At 50.6% G+C, this 12,682-nt stretch overlaps 1 protein-coding gene across 1 annotated transcript; it reads right to left on the bottom strand.

Moving 5' to 3' along the window:
* On the bottom strand, nt 1–12,584 carry PIN1 (peptidylprolyl cis/trans isomerase, NIMA-interacting 1). The gene is made up of 4 exons (XM_056325868.1): nt 12,430–12,584; nt 10,591–10,791; nt 4,399–4,509; nt 1–1,467 (listed from the first exon to the last, which is right to left on the bottom strand). Exons 1-4 carry the CDS (start codon nt 12,581–12,583, stop codon nt 1,358–1,360), a joined length of 576 nt encoding a protein of 191 aa, XP_056181843.1. The 5' UTR covers nt 12,584; the 3' UTR covers nt 1–1,357.
* Between the last annotated feature and the right edge of the window lie 98 nt (nt 12,585–12,682).

Here is a 12,682-nt window from a genome sequence, read left to right as displayed (position 1 = left end):
TTTAATTGGAGAGGGTTTTATTTTCTGCGTAAGAGAGCTGGAACTATACAGCTGGTTTGCATTGGACCGAAGCTGGGATATTTTTATTTTTAAATTTTTTTTAATTCCCCCCCCATTTTTATTTTGCTAAACAGAAGCAACGCAGCGTAACTGGAAAACAACGCCTTACAGTGTTTAAACCACAAGCGGGATTCAAGAGGAGCCAGAGGAAAAAAAAAACCAAAAAACCAAAACCCCAAAAACCCACACACACCCCCCCAAAACCCAACAGCTTTCTAGTTAAAAAGAAAAAAAAAAATCCAAGATAATGTCCGTCCTACAGAATGGCATCCTAAATAATAAAAAAAAAATAAAATTACGGAGCGACTCCAGGCTGTGGAAGCACAGAGCATCCTATGTACCGCGACGGAGTTGGGGCCGGCTACGGATCTGCCTGTGGTGGCAACCACTGGCCAGGAACTCTTCTTTGTCATCAGACCCTCCCCCCCCCCCCCCCCCCCAAAAAAAAAAAAAAAGGCATCTTCAAGTTTTTCCAAGAGTTGAAAGCGATGGCAGGAGCAGAGGGAGCTGCCGGTGCCACCGTGGGGAAGGGATGGAGGGATGGGAGAAGGGAAGTTGAAGGGAAGCTACGGACGGACAAGCTGGCTCCTCGTTTGCTACCCGCCGGGTTTAATTGGTTTTTAATTAATGGGTTGGTCAACCCACCCAGAGCGGAGCGAAATGGCGTTGGGGCTGGTTCCAAAAAATAAAAATTAAAAAAAAAAAAAAAAAAAAAAAAAGTGGAAAGAAACATGCAGAGGGGTTGGGGTGTTCGTTCCGTCCCAGCACCTGCCGTTCGCACGTCGCGGCAATAAATAATTGGGGGGGGTGGGGTGGGGTGGGGGAGGGGGGAAGCACTGAAGTGTGTGACCTTTAGCATCCACCATCCCTCTGCTTAAGGAGACACGGCAACAGGACTCGAGCGGCTGTGGCATCCCCCCCCCCAAAAATGTTGGGTTTAAACATTCCCTCTGCTGATGAAAGACGCTACTGGCTTTATTTTGGGTGGGGGTCTCACCCTGGGCTGACCATGCACCTCAGCGGGGGGGCAAAACACAGGGGCAGGTGCCACAGAAGACACTGAGATATGAAATAAGCTTTTTTTTTTTTTTTGCTTTTTTTTTTTTTTTCTCTTAAATTGGAGATGAAGTTCATTTGGGAGAGTGCAGGGTTGGAGTAGGTTTTGTTTTTGTGGTTGGCTTTTTTTTTTTTTTCCTGTTGTTGGTTTTTTTTTTTTTTTTTCCGTTGTCGTTTTATTTATTTTTTTCTCTCCTTTCTTCCCCTCGCCCTTTTCCTTTCGACGGGTCACCAAGGCACTTCACTCCGTGCGTAGGATGATGTGGATCCCTGATTCTGTGAACACGGGGCCGCTCATCTCACCAGCCCTCAGCGCAAACGAAGCATCTTCGAAAGGTTTCTGCATCTGACCTGCGGAGAGCAGACACCACAAAGTTTAATCAAGCCCGGCAACAAACGCAACATCTTCCTAAACAAGCAAACCTCCAAAAAAGCTCCCAGGCAAACCACAAAGTCACCAATTAATAATCTGCAGGTTTGTTTTCAGCTGCTGCCCGAAGATGATGCAAAACGACGCGTTCGCAGAATTTTTTTTTTCTTTTTTCAACAGGGTTGGGTGTTGGGTTTTTTTTTTTTTCGGATCCTACAGACACAACTGCAGGGAGGAAAGATACTCAGAGAGCCGTGGACCCAAAAGGAAGAGAAAAAAAATCTGTTTTGCAGACTCACTGGCACAAGTGGAGGCCGGTCTTGCAGCCGGGAACGGAACTGATGTTCGTTACAAGTGGCGCTAAATAATTGACAAGGCACACAGGGATCATGGCATCACCTAAATAAAAAATTGCTTTTCCGGGGGCTCCAGTCTGCCAGCCACAGAATTCCAGGAGATCTGAGTAATCCAGGCTGGGGAAAGCTGGAGGTGCTGGGAGGAGGGACCCCCCCACACCCCCCCCGGGGGAGATTCACCAGCGGACCCCCCCGCGGCTCGGCAGGGTGGGGGGAAGGAGCGAGCAGAGTGAGGGGCTCAGCCAAAAAATTCAAGCCCAGAGGAAAGACAGCAGCCGGCTACGGGGTGGGGGGTCCAAGGGGGGGCACTAGTTTCCCCCGTGACACAGGTCAGACCAGAGAAACTGCCCCCCCCCCCCCCCCAAAAAAAAAAAAAAAAAAAACAACCAACCAACAAACGAGGTTTTACTGATGCCAGCAGGTCCAGGTCTCACCGGGGGGGCTCTCAGCAAAAGCTTCAGCAGCAGGATGAGACGCAAAGTGCCCCCCCCAGGACGGAGGGGACCCGACAGTGCCCCCCCCCCCAGCACAGAGGGGACCCTTCCTCCCTGCCAGCGAAGGCTGGGGGGTGACAGTGCCTCCCCCCCACCCCAGAGGGGACCTGACAGTGCCCCCCCCACCCCCAGCATGGAGGGGACCTGACAGTGCCCCCCCCCCAGCACAGAGGAGACCCTTCCTCCCTGCCAGCGAAGGCTGGGGGGTCACAGTGCCCCACCCCCCAGCACAGAGGGGACCTGACAGTGCCCCCCCCCCCAGCACAGAGGGGACCCTTCCTCCCTGCCAGCGAAGGCTGGGGGGTGACAGTGCCCCCCCAGCACAGCCAGATGCCAATCTCTTTGCAAATTAAAGCTTCCCGCCCCCCCCCGAAGCCCGCACATCCCAGAGGCATCGCATCTAGCCCGGCAGCATCTCCAGAATTTATCTTTTTCTTTAGCACCTCCCTCCCTCCCTCCCTCTTCCTCTACCGAGGCCGTTAGATGCTGCAGAAGATGCTCGATTCCTCCCTTCTGGGATCAGTAATAGCTTCAGCTTGGCATTTTCCCCTTCCAAAATAAAAAAATAAAATATGTTTTATCACCGGAGTGACCTGATGCATACGGCTTTCCAGAGTTTCGCTTCTCTCGTTTCAATTAATTGCGAGAAGAGGCGGCTCACGAGCTCCAGTGACAAAGCCAGCGTCGTTCCCTCGAATTTTTGGGGGGGTTATTTTCCACTAGGACCTGAAACCTTTACATCAGACGAGGTACCAGCCCCCCCACTACACCACGGTGGTCTTCCTCAACCAGCCACCTGACAATGCTGAAGGGTTTGCAGAAGACAGATTGAAATGGTTTCACGGCTTCGCCTCCCAAGTAACCCGTCCTCCAAGTTCTAACGAATTACTTTTTTGGGTTGGTTTGTTTTTTTTTTTCTATTTATTTGGCTTCAAAAGAGGTAGAGAGGGGGTTGGACTGACAGCTCAGGGGTTTGGCCACCACGCATGGTTCCAATGCCATCTAGTGGAAACCGCCTCTTGCAAAATTTCCTTACATTTTGGTGCAGCCAGGAAAAAAAAAAACAAACCAAAAAAACCCCCCAAATCAATCTCTTCCCCTACGTCTCCGAAGAGCACGATGAGCTGAGCACCCGCTGAACCCAAACCAGCGGGCACAGCACCCTAGGATTAACGCTTCATTCCATAAAATCCATAAAATCTCGCCACCCCCCGCCTGAGTGGATGTGTTTGAGGAAGCAACTGCTGCGACGCTTTGGGATACGGATGGGATCAACGAATCCAGCATTCCCCCTCCCCGGCAAGAACCTTCCTAGACCCTCTTCAAACAAAATACGCACGGACACCCTCGTCAGAAAAAGCTTTTGGGTTGTTTTCCCGAATATTGTAGCCGCACTTGGGACGTTTGTATTTTCCTCCTAGCAGAAATTACGGCAAAAAGCATCCCTAAGACAAAGTTCAGTGCTACACTTCCCCATCCGAAAGATTTTTTTTTTCCTCCCACGCCAGCAAATCTCTTTCACGACGCAGCATCCACCGGCCTTTTGTTGTCGCTCCATCACTGCACCCATTGAGAATCCCGTGTAACAAAACCTCTCACCGGCACCATTATCTCAGTGGGCTGCGACTTGATCTTATTTCCACAACTCGTTAATCACTTGCCAATAAAAGCCGAATCATTTCTCCGCCGTGCCGCTAGCCAGGCTTAGCCGCCTCCTCCTGATTCAGCGCTCATTATGCTGCGCCACCGGATTTCCAGTCAGCATAGCTGGAAAATCCTTTTTTTTTTTCCCAGCAGGAAAAGCCAATTTCACGAAGGGCGTTTGCACAACATCGCCTCTCAGCCTGGAATAATATTAATCATTGCATTCCTAATTGGTTTAACTTCCAGGCATCCAACGACATTTCCCGCACAGCGGGCTAACCTGGCATCTAAATCCGTTTTTACCTTCGGCCCTACGTGATGAAGCATTATTAAACCCCCCTTCCCCCTGCCAGGAAGATCAGGATCGACCCCGTGATCCCGATCCGGCGTCCACGCCGCCGGGCTGAGCTGGGCTTACCTCTGCCAAACGCACCCAGATCGCCTCCCGCTTTGGCCGAGCTGCAGTCGCTAAACTGGGAAGCCAGAGATTCAAAATCCTCTTCTCCCGATTTTATCTTCTGGATGTAGCCTGGAAAGAAGGGAAGAATTCAGGTGGGGGAAGGCAAAAAGGGGGGAACCCCCCTCCCCCCCCTGCTCCCCAAAACCTACGCACACGGAACGAGGCTTTCAGACCCCCCAAGAACAGAGCCAGAATTAAACGTCCATAACACCCCAAAAGTGCCTGTCTCAGGTTTTCTTCCAGCTTTGCACCGTAGTCCATTTCTATTTAAGTTTCTATTAAATAATAAATTCCTGTGCTTCGGGAGGGGGTAGTAGGCAGAATCAACTGGGTTTTTTTGTTTTTTTTTTTTTTATCGGGCTCGAAAATAAGATGAGTTTTTGATTGCAGAAGAGCTCACCTCACCAGAAGAATCCCCGAGGAGTGAATTATTTGTCAAGACAGCTTTTTAAAAGGTATTTAAAAAAAAAAAAAAAAGTTGTAGTCTTCGCAGCTCCGCCTCCCTGTCCTGAACCCAGCAGATCCCCCCATCCCAAGCTCGTAAGAAGATAAATTAAGAGAGAGATCATCTTTTCCAATCAACAGCTTGTTAAAATTATTATAGAGCCACTCATTACAGATGCTGAGGGCTCTCGGGGCTGGGCAAAGCACAAGCGCCCCCGACACATCCCTCGGTGCCGCCCGGCAGCTCGTCACAGACCCTCGAGACCAGAAAATCCCGCAAAGCTCCACGCGCCTCCCCAGACTCCGGCTCCTTCGTTAAGAGGAGCGGGATCACTAATTGAAATCCCAAGCCAGCACGGGTCCGACTCGCTGCCACCCCCCACCAAAATGCAATTTAGCACCAGTTGCAAGAAACGTTCCCGCAGGAGGACGGCTGCGTAAAGCCAGACAAACTTAATTCTCTCTAGAAACCCTTTTATTTTCAAGCCCCTCTTTCCAGAAAACCTCCCGTCACCTTTTGAAAGAATCTCTAAGGCCTGGCTTCCATTTTAGACCTAAGCAGCCTCCTACCTTCAAAGAGAAACACCGAGAAGCGACCGATGAATGGGAAAAAAAATCAGAAAAGAAATGCAGTTTCCCCCTCTCAAAGCTGTTCTGTTTATTTTTTTTTGGTTTTTTGATCACCAAGCTTCCTATTTCAGGTCGGGTCCCGCGCAAGCCCTGTAGCCTGCATGTATAAAGAGCCTGCACTTTGCTAGATAAGTCTCTAAAAATAATAAATATATATATATAATACCTAAAATTGGGCTGAGCATGGTTTTTTCCAGCCGCAAGTGAGGGTCAGGCATGTTAATTCCAGAGCTAGGCATTATTATTTGGAGGCACGCTCCCACAAAAAGGAGAGGGCGGTTTACGATGCAAAAAGATGAGGAAATAAGGATTTTTCCAGCTCGTTTTAAAGGCTAGGGAATTTTATCCAGCGGAGGAAATACCTGCAAGGGCTGGGAGCAGGTAAGAAAATCATTCTGTAACGAGCGGAGCGGAGGTTGACGTGTCCAGCAGAAGTGAAAAAGCAGGCTAGCCGTTTCTTAATTCACTCCTTTGTCGCAGTTTCACGCTAACAAGACAAAACTAAGGGATTTTAAACCCTCCAGCCCATTTTTCCTCCCCAACTCAGTCTTCTCTTTCTGCCACTAGCCTCAACCTTTGGAATCCAGCAAGGTGTTCAGGACGGCTGGGTTTGCTTTTCCAGCTGGACAGACCAAAAGAAAAAAAAAATGGGAAAAGGAGATTGATTAGCTCTTGTCCTAGATTTTAATTTTTTTTTTTTTTTTTAAGCAGGCGCCCTGAATGTAACTTTCTACAGCTTTTGAATTATCTTAATACCTTAATAACCTGCTCCAACAGAAAACACCAGCGCTCAGCACCAAGTGAGATTATAACGCGCGCGGATCCTACCTGCTGCTTAGATGCACGCGTGGAGGCGGAAAAAGTCTACCGTGCAAGTCCAAAACTTTACAAAACTTAAGACAATGGCTATTTATCCTGCATTAAAAAGAGAAAAAAAGGATTCTTAATCTGGGTGGAAGACAGTTTTAGGAAAGAAACCGGTACCAGTTCATCCTCTTAAACTAAGCTGCTTGAGCACCAACACTCTACTTGCTGACAAAACGGAGTTTATCCTAAAAATACCTATTTGCAGCACCATAAATACGTATCTAACTGCGCAGAGCTGCAAGCACCCGTCAAACAGCGCACCCAGAAGCATCAGGAATTACAGCTTTACGATACGTCCTGATGTCAAAGTAATGAAGGACCCAAATTTAAGGATCAGAGCGTTGATGTTTATATCCCAAACCGGTCACGTCGGCACTTTCCGAGGGGTCAAGAGGGTTTCATAAGCTTGCAGAGAAAACCAGCTACGCCTTGAAGTAGAATTTAGTTATTAAAACTTCCTAATTTTATGCCAGCGAGCAGCCTGAGAGCAAAACCCGCCTGTCAGCTACGGGAAGGTTTTCCTGGAAGAAGCCTAAGGCTTTTTTTAAAGCCAAGGAAGCTGTTTCAAAGCACCTCTACCAGAAGAAGACACCTTGTTTCTAACCTTTGGCTCCGTCAAGCGGGGTTGACAAGACTTTTCCCCAAATGATCTCGGCTGTTTGGAATAAATTACACAGATTAGTGTAAAAAAAACAAAAACAAACCGCAACAAACCACTGTCTGGGTTTTAATAAAGTATCCCTAAAAATCTCCAGGGCTAAGTGAAACCAAATCATGGGGTATCAGCGCAAAAAAAAAAAAAAAAAAAAAGAATGGCAACAGATGGTGCTGAAATGGGGAGTGCTGGGGAAGAGCAGCATCCAAGGGATGGCGCTTTGGGATGAATCCTGACCGATTTTGCAACAAGAAACGGAGTGAAGCTAACGGCACACGTGAGTAACGAGCTGGAGCCGGGGGGGGGGGGGGGAAGCACCGTTGGCAGGAGGATCAGAATATTAAACGTGACCCCAAGGACCCGGCGAGATCCAACGACACCAAGTGAACTCACGCACCTATTTACAAACACACACACACACAAAAACACAACCAAAAAACCCCCAAATAAACCTGCTGTCTGCAGAGAGGCTCGATCAGAAAGAGGAGGACGTCAAAAGGGAATGACAAAGCACTCCAAAACAGGCAGTGTGACTTTAAAAAAGCGAGAAGCTCCTGGTATCTTCAGCAGAGAGAAAGGCAGGAGTAAACGCCCCAGTAGAAGGCACAGCCAAGAGCTCAGCTGGAATATTGCACAGCACGATGAACCCACGCTCGAGAAAAATTAATTGAAACTGAAGTGCAAAGGAGGGCTAAGAGCAGAAATGGCAGAAGGGATGACCTACATTCCCAGAAACTAAAAGCCTGGTTGGCTCAGCGTGCAAAACCAGGCTGGTAAAGAGCAGGGTTCTCTAAATCCACTCGGAGGTCAGCACGGGGAGGGAATTAATTAAGAGTAATTAAACACCACCAATGCAAGAAACAACGGATAGAAACCGATCAGACGCAGGGTTTAGCTGGGAAGCAGGCTTTGCTACACGTCAGGGCAGGATACCCCCAGCTGCCCCTCGATGAAGCGGGCAGAGGGGACTAGGAGGTTTTCCTGCCGTGAATACCAGGGTCAGGCTCAGCTCTGGAATTTCCTCCCAACCCTGCATTCCCTGGGATGTTATCGCCGGTTGGAAAAGCACCCCGAGCGCTCCAGCTCCCAGCGGGAGGGCGAACCCCCGTTTCATCCTCCGCTGCGACTCCCTGAACGGCTTCCAAACCACCCAACTGGAATATCTGACATCGAGTCAAGTTCACCTCCCGAAAACATTTATCTTCAGGATCATCCCCTTTCCCCTGGGAACAAAGAATTCCTTCATCTCATTTCTTTCTCGGGTTTTTATTCGTGTATAAACGCCCCAGCTAGATTCGGAGGGAGATCTCAGCCGTTATCCCCTCTCCAAACCAAACATGCCAAAAAAAGGAGACCTACTTAGGCAATTCCACGCTATAATTCCATTCCCCAGGTACGGTACATCTGTGCAGGGAAGTTCACCGACGCCTGACTGTCAGGAGCCGCGGCCGAGCCAAGCCGCCCATCCTCCCGGGAAGTTTCAGCTGCTCTAGAAACAATCATTTTCAAGAAGCCACCAGAAAATAATTAATCGTCACCTGATGGTCCCTGTGACCTTCCCAGGAATAAAGTTCATTGGGGACAAACGCGGAGAGGACAGGGGTTAGGGTTGGGTTGTTCTGAGAGCGGCATTCCCGCTCCAAAAATTAATTCTCTTTACCAACAACACAAGCGGGGCGTTTACACGAAGGAAATTTTAATCACGACTCCTTCCTCTTCGGACCCCACAGACGGATTATGGAACAAGGGTTATTTGATAGCGAGAAGGCTCGGAAGCTGCCAAGCTTAACCTCATCCTTCCAAAAAGGGAAAGTTTAAATCGTTTCTTTCCCTCACCCTACCACGGAGCACCCAAACCAAGTAAGAACGATGACGACTGTTGAGCCCAAACAACATTATTTAGGCTTCTAAAAATAACCAATTTAGGTAATATCTCCGTATCAAAAAGCCTACCCAGTCACAAGCTCCTGGAACACCTCTTTTAGAGAGAAAAAAAGACAACTTTCCCTTCTAAAAATAGAAATTACCCCCTCTTACAAAGATTCACCAACGCCACGCCAGCATCACGCATCATTTAACCTCTGAGCCGTAGAACGCTCTGTGCTCGCCTTTCAGTTGAATGTCACTGCAAGAGACGGCTCTAGAATACTTTTTATTCTTAAAAGAATAATTAAAAAAAAATAGGAAGAAGGAGAAGACAGAAAGAACGTGCAGCTCGGCTGAAATATTGCAATCTTTTTATCTTCACACCAGCCTCAACTCCCTTGGCACACACACACATCTCCACGCTAGGCGTGCATCCCACTTCACCTCCTCTGGTCACACTTTTCCAGCCACCCTCACCTGAAGGAGACAATTCCCCCTCCCCCCCCGAAAAAAAATAAAAATAATAAAATATTCCCATCTGTGCCAGTTCATCTCATCTCCCCTTCCAAAAGGTGGTGAGCAGATACCACCTGCTGGTCATCGCCTGGGTGCTTTGCTTTACTGAGCAAAATTTCCCCTCCCAGGGGTGGCAAGTAAGAAAATCTTTAAATTAATTGTTGATTAGGACTAATGATAGCCAAAACACCCTCGCTACCTTCTCTCCCTCATGGCTGAAGCCGTAAAAGATACACCAGACGCAGTACTGCGGTACAAACCTGCGCGCCCGCAGCGCGCCAGCTAGCCTCGGCGTCCTTGCCGCCAGAAAAAAACCACAGCTGCCCACTAAAGGAGCACGGTCTCGGTTTCAGTTAATCACCGGCACTAATTGAAACCTCACCTTAAGCCCTCAAATTCCTTATGCTAAAAGGGAAAAGCCAGGAGTAACAGCTGGGCTTCGAACTTGCCACGCTAAGAGCAAAACCTCAACGCTGAAGAAACACGACATCAATTCAATTCTACAGCCAGAGTTGCAAGGAAAAACAAATGAACTAAAATAATCGAGGCTGCTGAAATTAACACCGCCTATGATTGCGGAAGGCATGCAGCGCACTCACTCCTAGACCAGACCACAAACCAGAACGCTTTGGGAATTTGGGAAAAACCCGTCGGATCACCCGTACAGCCCTGTGCAGGGTTGATTGCCTCCTACAAGCAACTTGATTTCAAGCAGAGGTTAATCAGAACTTACTCTAAGTTGCTATTAGGGCAAGGGGTCAAGTGGCATTAAATAAACAGCAATGTTTAAAGAACATCTGGTTTATCTTTCAAGAAGTTTATTTTTAATAGAAAAATACACATTTACACAGAAAATACAAACAAACCTCTGAAATAACATTAAAAAAAAAAAAAAAAACACAGAGGGGAAGACATTTGGGCCGGGACCTATCTTTATGCCATCGAATCATACAGCAAAATTGTTTCTCCGGGTGGGCTGAGCCACACAAAAGTCCACGTTCAAACCATTTGGCTTGAAAAAAACCCTTTGCTATAGCAAGTTCACGACACAACCACTCGTCTCGGGGTTCAATTCTAGCCTGAAAACGACTTTTCCCCTTCCAACAGTATCATATTCTCTCTCTTTCTCCTGCCAGTATCATATTCTCTCTCTTTCTCCTGCATTTACTTGCCATTTATAAGCTCCAGTGCCTCATCTTTGGTCCGTGTGATCTTTTCCTGTCTCCACGACGAGGGTCTTCTGGACTGGTTGTGTTTCACCAAGAGATGCGAACACCGCACTTTGCTGGGCTCCCCCTGGCCGTTCTTCCCGCTGCCGCTGGGCCGTTCCCACTGGCTGGCATTTGTGATGTGGTTGAAGTAATAAACACGGCCTGTGGACAGAGGGGGGGGGCTGGGGTTAAAAAAAAAAGCTCCTGGCAGACCCCCAGCATCACCTCCTCGACCCCCAGTGTCATGTTCCTGGCCCCCAGCGCCCCCTCCTCGACCCCCAGCGTCCCCTCCTCGACCCCAAAGGCATGGAAGACTGGATTTCTGCGCGTGCTTGGCCACATCCACGCCATCAGCTCAAACACCCAAGGTGGGAGAGAAGCCTTTACAACTCCACGTAATTCCCAACGCGAGCGTTTCCGTCAGGAAGCGCCTTTAATCAAAGCAGCAGCCCCACGCAGAAGCAGGCTCCAGCTGCCTTTCCAACTCACGCGGCTCGCCTGGATTAGCGACAAAACACCCACTGACACAGCCAGAAACCACCAACACCCCCAGGCAGCACCCTGCCGCTGCCAGGAGGGTGGGCAGCGCTGGGTTTCTGGCTGAGGGACAAGACCCTGTTTCTCTTGTGTCCTGTTTACAAGGGGGAAGCAGCACAGAGCCTCTCCGTTAAGCGCATCCCGCAGCAAACGTGGCTACTGGCAGCAAAGATCACATCTTTGTATGGCGCAGACCCTTCCTTCCAAAAACCCCCTTTTTTTTCTACCAGAAAAGAAGACCTTCCTGCACAAGAGATCTGTATTTTCTCCGGGTAGTGGAGAATGAAGCTCCTGTGGAGTCCCCTCTCAACACATTCAGCGTTAGAGCTGGGTAATTCTGCGGTTCCAAGGCCTTGCAGCGCTCAGAGCCGCGCGTGCATTTACCTGCTATAACTCACAGCACGGACCGAGGTGATTTCTGCTTCCTTCTAGGGAATCCTTCAGCCCAAAGCTCTCTGCTGAAGCGAGGAGCGGAGCAGGCTCAGGTAAAAAGCCAAAGCAAGGTGAGGGGCTGCAACAGCCCAACTGGACGGGGGGGAAACCTTCAGCCCAAAGCTCTCCGCTGAATGTTGGGAGCGGAGCAGGCTCAGGTAAAAAGCCAAAGCAAGGTGAGGGGCTGCAACAGCCCAACTGGACGGGGGGGAATCCTTCAGCCCAAAGCTCTCCGCTGAATGTTGGGAGTGGAGCAGGCTCAGGTAAAAAGCCAAAGCAGAGTGAGGGGCTGCAACAGCCCAGCTGGGCGGGGGGAAGCAAAGGGGCCCGTGTCCCAGCTGCGATTCCAGCCAAGAGCCTGGACCTAACACCGGACGGCCACGGCTCCAGGATGCTTCAGGTGAGCTGGTTCTGACAAAGAAGGGCCCTCACAAACTCCTCTACCCCACCAGCCTCACGGCCTCCCCTCAGGCGAGCGACAGGAACAGCCCAGCTAGAGAACGCGGCCTCCCAGGAACCTTTCGAGCCTGGAAGAGGAGGCCAGACCCCGCTGGAAGGCCCAGCCCCCCCTACCACACAAGGAGCGCCCCCCTGCCCCCAGCAGCCGCTCCGCCCCCCGGCCGAGGCCCACGACGCCCTCAGGCACAGCAGCCCCGCAGCCCAACCCCCACAGACATCCCCACCCCCAGCGCGGCTCCCCACCCCCCTCCGAGGCCCAGGCCGGGCCCACCAGGCCGCACCCCGACCTGGGCCCAACCCCGGGCCCCCAAGAAGGCGCAGCACCGCGGGGGCGGCCACCCCCCAGCCCCTCCCGGTGGCCGCTGCTCGTACCGGAGCTGCGGCTCATGCGCTTCTCCCAGCCCGCGGGCAGCTTCTCCTCCTCCGCCATCTTCCCTCGGCTGCGCCTCCCGCACCGCCCGCGCCCGGCCCGGCCCCATTGGCGCGGGGAGGGGGCGGGGACGGCCCGCCCCTTCCCTATCCCCATTGGCCCAAGGGAAGGCAGCGCCCAACCTCCCCGCGCGGCCATTGGTGGAAGCGCCCGCCGTTCCGGCGGTCATTGGCTGCGGGCGGGAAGCCGCAGTGA

Source organism: Falco biarmicus (genome assembly GCF_023638135.1).
Source record: "Falco biarmicus isolate bFalBia1 chromosome 13 unlocalized genomic scaffold, bFalBia1.pri SUPER_13_unloc_1, whole genome shotgun sequence".
Lineage (NCBI taxonomy): Eukaryota > Metazoa > Chordata > Aves > Falconiformes > Falconidae > Falco > Falco biarmicus.
This window is presented reverse-complemented; position numbering and strand designations above follow the sequence as displayed.